Source organism: Cornus florida, unplaced genomic scaffold (assembly GCF_030987335.1).
Source record: "Cornus florida cultivar Cherokee Brave unplaced genomic scaffold, ASM3098733v1 CherokeeBrave_3.0.0_Hap2_Chr08, whole genome shotgun sequence".
Lineage (NCBI taxonomy): Eukaryota > Viridiplantae > Streptophyta > Magnoliopsida > Cornales > Cornaceae > Cornus > Cornus florida.
In genome coordinates this window covers 65,186,726-65,198,631 of record NW_026775578.1, presented here as the reverse complement: position 1 = coordinate 65,198,631, position 11,906 = coordinate 65,186,726, and the positions used below count along the sequence as shown (strand labels likewise).

Genomic DNA, 11,906 nt, shown 5'->3' with positions numbered 1-11,906 from the left:
TTCCAAAAGAAAGAATTATTCAAAAGAAAAGGATAATTCTAGACAGTATATTAAGCCTAAAAGGAAATATATTCCTAAAGCAAAGGGTAAAGGAAAGCCCAACGCTGAGGCTAAATGTTTCAAATGTGGACGTATAGGCCACTATGCAAACAAGTGCAGAACTAAGGAGAAACTCAGTAGTCTTCACATAGAAGAAGAACTGAGACTTTAATTAAGTAAATTGTTACTTAATACTAGTTCTTCTGAATCAGAATCATCAAGTGATTATGGGGATGTTGTTATGGAATTACAGTCTTCTTCTTCCTCTAAAGCAGAAATTAGAAATCCTAGATGTTCCTGTAATCCCACTCATGATGATTATTATAAGGCAATTGTTGAGATGAATGGGTTAAGTTTAAATGTTTTGACTTCGACTCAACAATCCTTATTGGATCTTATAGATCATATCCAGGATCCTCAAATCAAGATGAAAGTCTTTGAAATAGGTTCTGCTCTGGCACGATCTAATGAGGATATGGATAATCCAGATTTTCTGAGAGCAGAAAATCATTACAGCATGAAAGAAGTTCTAAGCAGATTAGAACACCAAGGACACAATTCTCGTCCTGCTAATCTCCCTGATCTTAGGATGGAGATTAATCTTTTAAAGGAAGAAATTCGTCAGTTAAAGTCTCGTCAGACTAATATAGAACTGGAACTTACTCTTTTAAAAGCAACATCTGTAACTGACACTTCATCATCCCAGATTGAAGTCCCTCAATCAGCAAACACGAATTATCTCCAACTCTTGAATCAAGTTACTTACCAAAAATGGTATATATCTATCAATTTGGTAATTAATCAAGAGTACACTATCACTAATGCTATTGTTTTAGTGGATAGTGGTGCAGATATGAACTGTATCCAGGAAGGATTAGTTCCTACCCAATATTTTGAGAAAACCACTCAAGGTCTTACCAGTGCAAGTGGTGGTAAGATGCAGATTAAGTATAAACTTAATCATGTTTTCATTTGTAAAGAAGGTATTTGTTTACCATCTACTTTCTTACTCATCAGAAATATGGCACAATAAGTTATTTTGGGCACTCCCTTTTTAGCTTTGATCATGCCAATTGAGAAAATTGATTCTCATGGAATATGCTCTAATTTACATGGTCAGTCAATCACTTTTCAGTTTTTGACCCCACCAGTAAACAAGCATATCAATACTCTTAAAGATAATATTATCTTTAAGGAAAAGCAACTGAATTATTTGCAAAAGGAGGTATCCTCCTTAGCAATTAATCAAAGATTGGTACAACCCACTGAGCAACAGAAAATTGCGTCCATACGACAAAACTTTCTAAAGGAAATCTGTAGTGAGATTCCTAATGCTTTTTGGGCAAGAAAGAAGCATATTGTTTCTTTACCCTATGAAAAGGGGTTTACCGATCTCATGATTCCTTCTAAAGCTAGTCCCAGCCATATGAAAGCTGACTACTTGGAATTATGCAAAACTGAAATCAGCTCTTTAATGACAAAGAAGCTTGTCACTACTAGCTACTCCCCCTGGAGTTGCAGAGCTTTTTATGTCAATAAAAATGCTGAAAAAGAAAGAGGAATTCCTCAATTGGTTATTGATTATCGACCACTTAATCTAACTTTGCGTTGGATTCGATACCCAATTCCCAACATCAAAGATCTTTTAGATAGGTTACAATCTGCTGTAATCTTTTCTAAATTTGATCTGAAATCTGGATGTTACCAGGTACAGATTGCCGAAGAGGACATGTACAAAACAGCTTTTTGTGTACCTTTTGGACAGTATGAATGGACAGTAATGCCATTTGGATTAAAAAATGCCCCTTCAGAATTCCAACATATTTTGAATGACATATTTAATCCTTACACTGAATTTTCTATTGTTTATATTGATGATATTCTCATATTTTCAAAATCAATAGATCAGCATTATAAACACTTGAAAATTTTCAAAGATGTTATTTACCATAGTGGTTTAGTAGTCTCTGCTCCTAAACTAAAACTGTTTTTAACTAAGGTCAGATTTCTTGGACATGAAATTTGTGATGGGAAAATTAGACCTATTAATCGCAGTATTGAGTTTGCTTCTAAATTTCCAGATGAAATCAAGGATAAAACTCAACTTCAGAGGTTTCTGGGTAGTTTGAATTATATTCGAAATCACTACAGAGATCTTGCACAGGATACAGCAATTTTGTACACCAGGTTAAGGAAATCTCCTTCCCCATGGACTTTGGAACACACCAAGGCAGTCCAGAAGATTAAACTCAAAGCAAAACAAATTCCTTGCTTAGCTCTAGCCAATTCTTCATGATTCAAAATTGTGGAAACAGATGCCTCCAATATTGGATACGGTGGTATTCTTAAACAGAAAAATCCAAACACAGGAACAGAGGAGCTTGTTCGCTTCACTTCAGGAACTTGGAAAAATGCACAATTAAATTATTCAACCATCAAAAAGGAAATTCTTTCTTTGGTTAAATGCATTTATAAATTCCAAGATGATTTAATCAATCAGAAATTCTTGTTACGCATTGATTGTAGTGCTGCTAAACAAGTACTAGAAAAAGATGTAAAGAATTTGGTTTCCAAACAGATATTTGCTGGTTGGCAAGCTGATTTATCTGCTTTTGATTTTTCTATTGAATATATTAAAGGCAGTTCTAATTCTTTACCTGATTTTCTAACTCGTGAATTTTTGCAGGGTTCATGAATCCGCCCCCCCATGGGCAGGGCCGGGGTAATACTCCAAAGGCTCGTGGCAAAAATAAGGCTAAGGCCAAAGTGGTTATACCACTCACTGATGATCAATTTCCATATTTGGAACATGTTGCTGATCTGCTCACACCTTCTAAAGGAAGCAGCAGTACACAACAAAAACAACAGAAACCCACCATAAAAGAGGTTCTTGAACAAGAAACTCCATGGATACCTAATCAAAGGTATATTCCAACAGTACTGGTACTGGATTCGCAGGATGAGCAATGGATGCCAGATCCTTGGGAAGTGAAATCCAGATATTTCCAAACTCAACAATATGTTGCACCGGATGGTCGCCATAGATATATCTATGAAGCCATTCTTACTGAAACTTCCTCTGTGGAGATCAACCACACGAAACAATTTCCGAATTCCAAAGATAGTCCTCTTACTTATAGTAAAGCTATCTTTAAGAGGCTTATACGGCCTAGTGACTAGGGATTAAATCCTAATTTGCCAAGGAAAATATCCTATGGTCACAGTTACATTTATTGGGATTATATCTCAGCTTGGACATATTCGTTCTTTTATCAAAATCCGAAGCATAAGCATTCTTGGTTTTTCAAGATATGCCCTCAATCCGTTAAGGCTGATTTCCCAAACTGGGTTATACCCTGGTGGGCTATATTTGGCCCTGATCTGGATATGTTGCCAGAATCAGTTAGGCACTTATACTTGCCATGGCAACAATTTCATCCTCAATTAAGGGGACAGGATAATATTCCTGTAGGGAAATCCACCCTATTATTCTTTACTGAATTTGGAATCCCTTGGATCTGGAAATGGGATTTCCAATGTGGTTATACCACTGACAAGTTACCAGTCCTGCAGAGGATCTTTTATTACAGATGGTGGTCCGGCATGACTCAAGACCCTATCCAAGCCCTCCTCCATCAGATCAGAAAGAAAACACTGGAATACATGGATAATATTCCAAAGTTAACTATTCCAGAACCTGAAATCTTTAACCCATTTGAACTAGTTAAAGATATGATCAGAAAACAACAACCATTAATTACCGAAGCCGATTTAATGGTTAAATGCATGGATTTTATGAGGACCAAATTTGTTAAATCTTTTGATTCCTCCACACCTCCAGTACGAGATGATGCATCCATGGTATCAGTCTCTAGCCAGACCAGTCAAGAAGGTAATCAGTTTTCCTGTCTCGCTGGTTATGCACAAGATCCCAATGAAGATCTTATTTCTGAAGATGAGCCTACAGTAGCCGACTATTGGGACTCTCTCATCAGTCACTTGATGGACAAGATGAATCCACCTAAAAAGTAAAGATTCCTCTTATCCTGCCGACAGAAGAAAACAAAGAACTTTTCCCAAAGTCTTTGGTTCTACAGTATTTCCTTCATCAGATGTCTCTTTTCCATCAGATAAGGAGACAGAACTTAGTGGTGGGCCGATCGACTGCATTATTTACAGCACACGATCACATGCACTATGCGGACTTCAAAATATTAATTTCAAGTCCATTTTTATGTATAAATAGAGGGCAAAGTTTCCCTTCAATGTATCTTTCAATTTCCTTTTCTCTCTTTTGTAATATTTCTCTGTACTAGCTTGGAAGTTCAATAAAGAAAGTTTTCTGTAAGTCTGTTTACATTTCTTATTATTGGTAGTTATTAGTTATTAATATTAATCATACATCGATCTTCAACTTATTGGTATCAGAGCCATGATGGCTTAATTTTCTATTGTTAATGCTTCTTAGGTACTGGTAGCATGATTATTATTGTAATTATGTTATGAACAATACGACTACTATTCTGTCCAACTTATGTTTATCCCAGATTCCATTATGGGTCGTCCAAAAGTCGCGTTGGAATGTTTAACCCGCTTTTGCATTAAATTGCTGCACAGGGTATTGTTTCCAGTAAATCGTTGACAGACGAGTAATAGAATCTCTCTTAAGCAGAACGACGACAGAATAGTAACTTACTGTTCATTACATAATATGATAATATTTATCCTATACAGACCTTTAAGCATTAACAATATTTAACAGCCATGTTAAAACCATCTTCCTCCTCTTCAGGAGTACAGGAAAACCAAGATTTAGAATTGGTAAAAAATACTGAATTAGTAGAATGGACCAATGTTCAAAATAAATTGAACAGATGAACTATTCCTCCAGTAAGTGCTAAGAGCATTTACAAAATCGGAATGCTTAATTTAACTGATCTATGGACTGTAAAAACCATGGAACAAACCATGCAATTAAGCACTAAGGATACAATAATTAAGTTATTGTCTTCCCGTGACCTTCAGAGGCACATACATAAATATAAGTACATCCATATAGGTTTAATTCAAATTGCTTTTAAACCTTTAACCTTGTTAGGTATGGATGCTTGTATTCAAGCAACCCTTAGGGATGATCGATGTCTGAAATTTCACCCTTCCTTGATGGGTGCACTGGAAACCAGTCTATGTCATGGACCGGTTTATTTTAATGTCTATCCTAGTCTGAATTTATCTTTAACAGATAAAAACATCCATGAGGCAGTTAGTCTTCGTGTTCAGACCTATGGGTATGATTACTTACTTGGATCGGAAGTGATAAGTGTTATTTATCGCATCCATTACAAAGTACTTGATACTATGTGTCCCAATGCCATACGCAAAGACTCTAAAGGAGTAACAGCGTTATGGGATACCAACATGTACACATCAAATGTTGCCACAAAAAGGATGATTCCTTGGAGTGAGATAACATTTCCTGAACACTGGATGATTTCTAATGCCGTTCTAGCACAGCCAATTGCTAATCATAGCTTAGACTGTGTTATTCAGGACCAAGATGGTGATGTTTTTCTGAATTTCAGAAAATCCATAGATCTACCTAGATCTACATCATCTAAAGGAAGTCATCTTCCTTATCATGTTTCTTGTCCTCCTTCTCGCCATTCGATCTCGTTGGATTACCAAAAGGAAGATCTCCCTGAAGTGGTTGGTGCCAATAGACTCAAGCTGAAAGGAATACAGCAATCTCAGAATCAAATTCCAAGAGGAGTCTACGAGAAAGCACCAATAGGTATGTCTCGTCGCCAATTTGGAATTGAATTCAGCCCAACTCCATCTGAAATGGGAATCGGAAATGAATCTGTCAAGGATCAATTTGATGATCCTACAGACATCAATGACCCTCATGAATATTAGTTTTAATGGATTTTGTCCCCGATAGAATTGCCATTAATACTGAATTTCAACAGGATCAATATAAAGAATTCAGAAATTGGTATTTTAAAGTTTTTGACCAAAATCAATTACAGCTTTTTAAAACCCAATTTTATGAATTTTTACAAGAACGCAAAATGGTTATACCTTTTGTTTCTTGGTTCTTCATGACCAATCATTCTATTGTTAATATAAACATATTGGATGATTTTCTCAAACCATGGACCACATCTGAAGATAAGGTTTTTCACTCTGTCCATCCTCCCACTGAACATCTAATTCTGAAAAGAATTGACCCTGACAGTGGTTCCAAAGTGGAAACCAAGGCTTATAGCCAACCCAGAATAATTGATCCATCCTGTAATGCTACTAAAAAGGACATTTCTCATGTTTACAGGCAGAACAATTATACTAATGTTTGTTTACAAACGATAGGGTCCCAGCTTGGGAAAATTGAAACAGGAATCGACACGGTATTAAATACAATTAATACTAAGTGTATTACTGTTAAACCGTCTCCTCCAGAAGCTTCCTTATCCAAAGCATTGGTCAAACCTGCAATTGAAGTTCAAGGCTTCAATCTTACCCATCCTAAGAAGAATGAAGAATTTCTTACTCTTCTTACTCAGAAAATCCAAGGACTTAAAATTCAGACTTTATCCCATGATGAATCTGAAATTGGTTCTGATTCTGAAAATGTGTTACCTCATATTGAGGTATTCCAAAATGATTTTACTCAGATGCCTGAGTTAAACCGAATAGTCTATGATAAGAATATCCACTCTAATACAGCCCCTGCTCCGAGTAGATATTATTATCCCAGACCCACACCTCAAGATATCTTGTATGAAGAAGATTATTTCCATACACAGAAATCTTTTCATGGCAAGACCATTTATGAATGGAACATAGATGGCAAATTTGATTATCAGATTTACGAGGTTATTCATCAAATATTGATGTATAGCCAAGTTTGTAAAATCAACAACAATACTGACCCAACCATTACTAAGTTTGTCGTTAAAAAGATTTTAAAGACTTAAACAATAATAATAAAATAAACTAACACACTCAGGTGTCTTTGAAAATACTTAAATTTTAAACCTTGTACGGACTTTACAAAGGTGATGAAGTACATAAATAAATTGAAAAATATAATAATAATAATCTCAAGGGCTCAGACAAAAATTCAACAATATTTTCTTACATTAATTTTGGACACAATTAATTCAAAATTAAGAATTTAACGTTGCAGCAGTGAATGGATCCTTCAATGGGTCCACCGCAATGAATGTATTGTATACTTTTCCAAGGAAGATATTTTGTCTTTTGGATGCCCTATTTAAATCTGTAAATTTTGTCTTGTGCGAGACGACGGACGAAGAAAAAAAAAAAGACATTCAGCAAGTATTATAAAATATAAATAGGGGTCATCACATGGCTAAAGATGATAAAGAAAACCACGAGTTTTAGTGTTTCACCGCTTTTGAAAATGAAACATTTCAAAGTGTTGGTTGTTGTGGTTTTTTTTAGTAATATTGTGCTTGAAAATGAAACCAGCTCTTGGATTATTCAGTAATTCAAGTGTTGGTAAAGTAGTGAGGCGCATAGAGAGGGAGAGGATTATAGCGTTCTCTTTTCTTGGGGCAACTCAACTGAAGACTGCTGCAGATGGAGAGGAGTCCGATGTAGCAACCGCACTGGTCATGTGATGCTGCTCGACCTTCATACCCAGCCTGATTGGGAAAATGATTATCAGCCGTTGAGAGGTAAGATTAGTCCTTCATTGCTTGAATTGCAGCATTTGAAGTATTTGGACCTCAGTTTCAACAATTTTACAGGGAGCCATATCCCAGAATTCATTGGTTCCTTTAGCAGTTTACAATACCTCAATCTTTCATATAATGATTTTGTCGGTACGATTCCTAATCAGTTTGGGAATCTTTCTGAATTGCGTTCTCTTGATTTGGACTATAATGATGAAGTGAGTGTAAAAAGTTTAGAGTGGGTTTCTCATCTTTCTTTATTAAGATACCTTGATCTGAGCTGGGTTAATCTTAGCAATGCAATAGATTGGATGGAAGCACCCAATAATCTCCCTCTCCTAACGGAATTGCACTTCAGTGTTTGTCATCTCCCTGGTATCATTTCACCCCAACTTCCATTGATAAATTCTTCTGCATCGTCTCTTGTTGTCCTTGATCTATCCGCCAATTCTTTCAATTCTTCAATATACAGTTGGTTGTTCAATTTCAATACTAGTCTTGTTCATGTAGACCTTTCTGGTAACAATTTACAAGGTCTGATCCCTGATTCTTTCGGAAACTCAAATTCCCTTGCCTATCTTGATCTCTCTGTCAATCAACTTGAAGGTGGGATTCCAAAATCCATTGGGAACTGTACTAGTTTACGAACATTGAGTTTGGGTTGGAATCAACTTGGTGGTTCACTGCCTCACAGCATCACAAGACTTTCATCTTTGAAGGAATTGTATCTTTATGATAATCAATTGAATGGGTCTTTACCAGATTTAACCGGATTATCTTCATTGAGAGTGTTGCTTCTTTGGAACAATCGATTGAGTGGGTCTTTACTAGATTTAAAAGGATTATCTTCATTGAGATCGCTGTATCTTTCAAACAGTAGCTTGACTGGACCACTACCCAAAAGTATTGGGCAACTTTTCATGCTTGAAATTTTGGACGTCTCTTCAAATTCTTTACAAGGTACAATCTCCGAAACCCACCTCTCAAATCTCAACAACTTGAAGGGTTTGTTTCTGTCTGGTAACTCCCTATCTTTAAACTTCAATTCTGATTGGAATCCTCTTTTTCAACTCGATTCCATAGGCTTGAGGTCTTGCCAGATGGGCCCACGTTTCCCAAACTGGCTTCTAACTCAAAACAGTTACTCTGAGCTTGACATCTCTAATTCTGGAATTTCAGATATTGTCCCTAGGGAGTTTTGGAATTTATCTCCTCAACTGTCTTACATAAATCTCTCTTCCAACCACATGAATGGCATGGTGCCTAATTTAACGTTATTGAAGACAGTTTTTTATCCTGTAATAGATTTAAGCATTAATCATTTTGAATGTCCAATTCCACTATTCCCTCCCAACATCACACTTCTGAATCTCTCTAAAAATATGTTTTCTGGGTCACTTTCTTTCTTATGCAACATAACCAATGAGCTTCTCAGCTTTATTGACCTCTCAAATAATCGATTATCAGGGGAGCTTCCTGATTGCTAGATGCATATGCATGAATTAGTCATCCTTAATTGGGCTAACAATAATTTCTCTGGAAAAATTCCTAACTCTATGGGTTTCCTCTATCGAATTCAAACATTGCACTTACACAATAACAATTTCATTGGAGAATTGCCTTTGTCATTAAAGAACTGTAGTGATTTGAAGATCATTGATATAGGAGAAAATAAATTATCATGAAAAATACCAACATGGATAGGAACAAATTTGACAAATTTAACTGTTCTTAGTCTGCGGTTGAATAAGTTGCAAGGACACATACCTCTATAAATATGCCATCACAAGTCTATTCAAATCTTGGACCTCTCCCAAAACAACATATCTGGGATTATACCGTTGTGCTTCAATAATTTTACGACTTTGGTTTGGTGGAATAAATCTAGAGGAAACATTGCTCATGGCTATCATGCTTATACAAGTGGTTCTTCTTTTTATGAGAATATGTATGTAGATAATGCATTGGTGCTATGGAAAGGGAAAGAGAGTGAGTACAAAAATAATTTAGCACTAATAGTAGGCATTGATCTTTCTGGCAATAGATTAGTTGGAAAAATTCCTGAAGAAATCTCGAGCCTTGTAGAATTGAATTATTTTAACTTATCGAGAAATAAATTGAATGGACATGTCATTCAAAAGATTGGTGAGTTGAAAATGCTAGAATCTCTCGACTCGTCTAGAAATCAAATTTCTGGTGAGATTCCTACAGGCATCACTCGTTTAAATTTTCTTGCTGTCTTGGATTTGTCAAATAATAACTTGTCCGGAAAAATTCCATCAAACACTCAATTGCAAAGCTTTGATGCCTCTGCATATTCTGGAAATGATGAACTTTGCAGGCTTCCACTTCCAAATGAGTGCCCAGGAGATGAAACAACTATGGAACCTTCTGTCGGTAAAGATGATATCATTCAAGGAAATGAGGATGGGTTCATAAACCGAGAATTTTATGTCAGCAAGGGGCTAGGTTTTGGGGTTGGATTTGGTGGTCTTTGGCACTTTATTGCTCAAACGTTCATGGGAACATGTCGTTTTCAAGTTCTTGAACAACATAAAAGATTGGATCTATGTGACAACAACATTGAATATGGCCAGATTGAGGAGGCGGGTTCAAATCTAATAGGTACATATCTCATATGGCTTTTTTGAATTTCCTACACTTTCACTCCAATTTTGTTTTTGTATTAGCTAGATTTTTAATACTTGAATGACACTATTAATAACAGTTCTAATTGTTCCTATGTGACAACAGCGGCGAATATGGCCAGAGTGTGGAGGCAGCTTCATAGCTAATAGGTAAATATATTTTTTTGATGTTTTTGAATTTGCTGCAATTTCACACCTTGAATTTCCCTTTCCATTAGCTAGATATTCAATATTTGAATGACACTATAACACGTTAAATCTAGTCATCAAAACTACCATTTTTACCCAACATAATAAAAAATAAAAATAAATAGAAGACAATTCCTCTAGTTGTCAAGTAATGTTAATTGTTGAATTTCACATTTTAATTAAACAAATTGCTTACATTGTTTATACTGTTCTATTGTTTTGCATTTTCGGTGTATGCTACTTCAAGTACTTGCCGGGCAACGTCGAGTTTTGCATACCCTCTAGCACTGCAGCTGTCTCCTAGGCCTCTCTATTACTTGTACTAGATTTAGTTAATGTTGATTGAACACGGCCATATTGTGTTGGACTCTTTGTATGAGGAATGGTTGTGGCATGATCCAAAATAAATATATTACATAGTTTGTTGTCTAATATTTGCTTTCAAATGTACAATTTAAAAGAAAGTTTTTTTTTTTTTTCATAATCTCGTTTTTTAATTCAGTAATGTTATCATCCTCTAACAAGTTCAATGCTGAAACAAAGTAAAACATGTGCAGGTCAGTTCTTTACATACCAACCTAGGATTCTAGATGTTACCATACATAACATGGACTTGCCATGGTAAACAAAAATCCAAAAAGAAAAAAAAAAATATATATATATATATATATATTTAGAGAACAATATTTTTTAAAGAACAATAGGGTCAACTATCAAAGAGCTGATGCAGCTCTACATTTTTCCTCATCTGATCCATCCGGAAGAGAGAGTTATATATAGTTGTAAAGGAAAACTACCCCCGGCCATTGCAGTTTTAGTAACATCATGATGTATTTCTCCCCCTCCCTTCCGCTTAATTTACAGCTTTGCATGCATCCTCCATTAATCTCAACTGGTTTATTAGTTACTAAGTTTATAATACAAGAAAATCACGTGGCACATTTAAATTTTATAAATCTTATTTTATTTTTACTTTTATAATTTCAAATATACTGAAAAATAATACTATAAAATGTTCATCTTTCATATTAGTACTCCATTCATATCAATATTATTTTAGTCACCTAATGAATATTTCTAGCCAAAACATTACTATATTATAACACAATATTCATCAACTAAAAGACTAAAACATAATTGGCCTATAGAAAACACAACAGAAACCTCTATTGAATCATTGCTTGCGGCAACTTCATCCGACGATCATTTAGGAAAGAAAAAAAACTTCATCCGATGATCTCCAACTCTCCAACCAATCAAAACTAAATGAAAAATTAGACAGAAACTTCATAATATGGATGTATCAATACATTGCAGAATTACGTGTGTG

General features: G+C 35.4%; 2 protein-coding genes across 2 annotated transcripts; both read left to right on the top strand.

Moving 5' to 3' along the window:
• The first annotated feature begins 7,684 nt into the window (after positions 1-7,684).
• Positions 7,685-9,226, top strand: LOC132270416 (receptor-like protein EIX2). The gene has a single exon (XM_059771596.1). The coding sequence runs from the start codon at positions 7,685-7,687 to the stop codon at positions 9,224-9,226; it is 1,542 nt and encodes a 513-aa protein (XP_059627579.1).
• A 459-nt stretch (positions 9,227-9,685) lies between these two features.
• LOC132270415 (receptor-like protein EIX2) lies at positions 9,686-10,534 on the top strand. Its single transcript, XM_059771595.1, has 2 exons — positions 9,686-10,364; positions 10,494-10,534. The coding sequence occupies exons 1-2, from the start codon at positions 9,686-9,688 to the stop codon at positions 10,532-10,534; spliced, it is 720 nt and encodes a 239-aa protein (XP_059627578.1).
• Positions 10,535-11,906: the final 1,372 nt, after the last annotated feature.

Bases quoted from the DNA above. Each gene is read 5' to 3' on its own strand.
- LOC132270416 (XM_059771596.1), top strand. From the start codon at position 7,685: ATGCTGCTCGACCTTCATACCCAGCCTGATTGGGAAAATGATTATCAG.
- LOC132270415 (XM_059771595.1), top strand. From the start codon at position 9,686: ATGTATGTAGATAATGCATTGGTGCTATGGAAAGGGAAAGAGAGTGAG. The intron at 10,365-10,493 runs GTACATATCTCA...ATGTGACAACAG, and splicing joins GGCGGGTTCAAATCTAATAG to CGGCGAATATGGCCAGAGTG.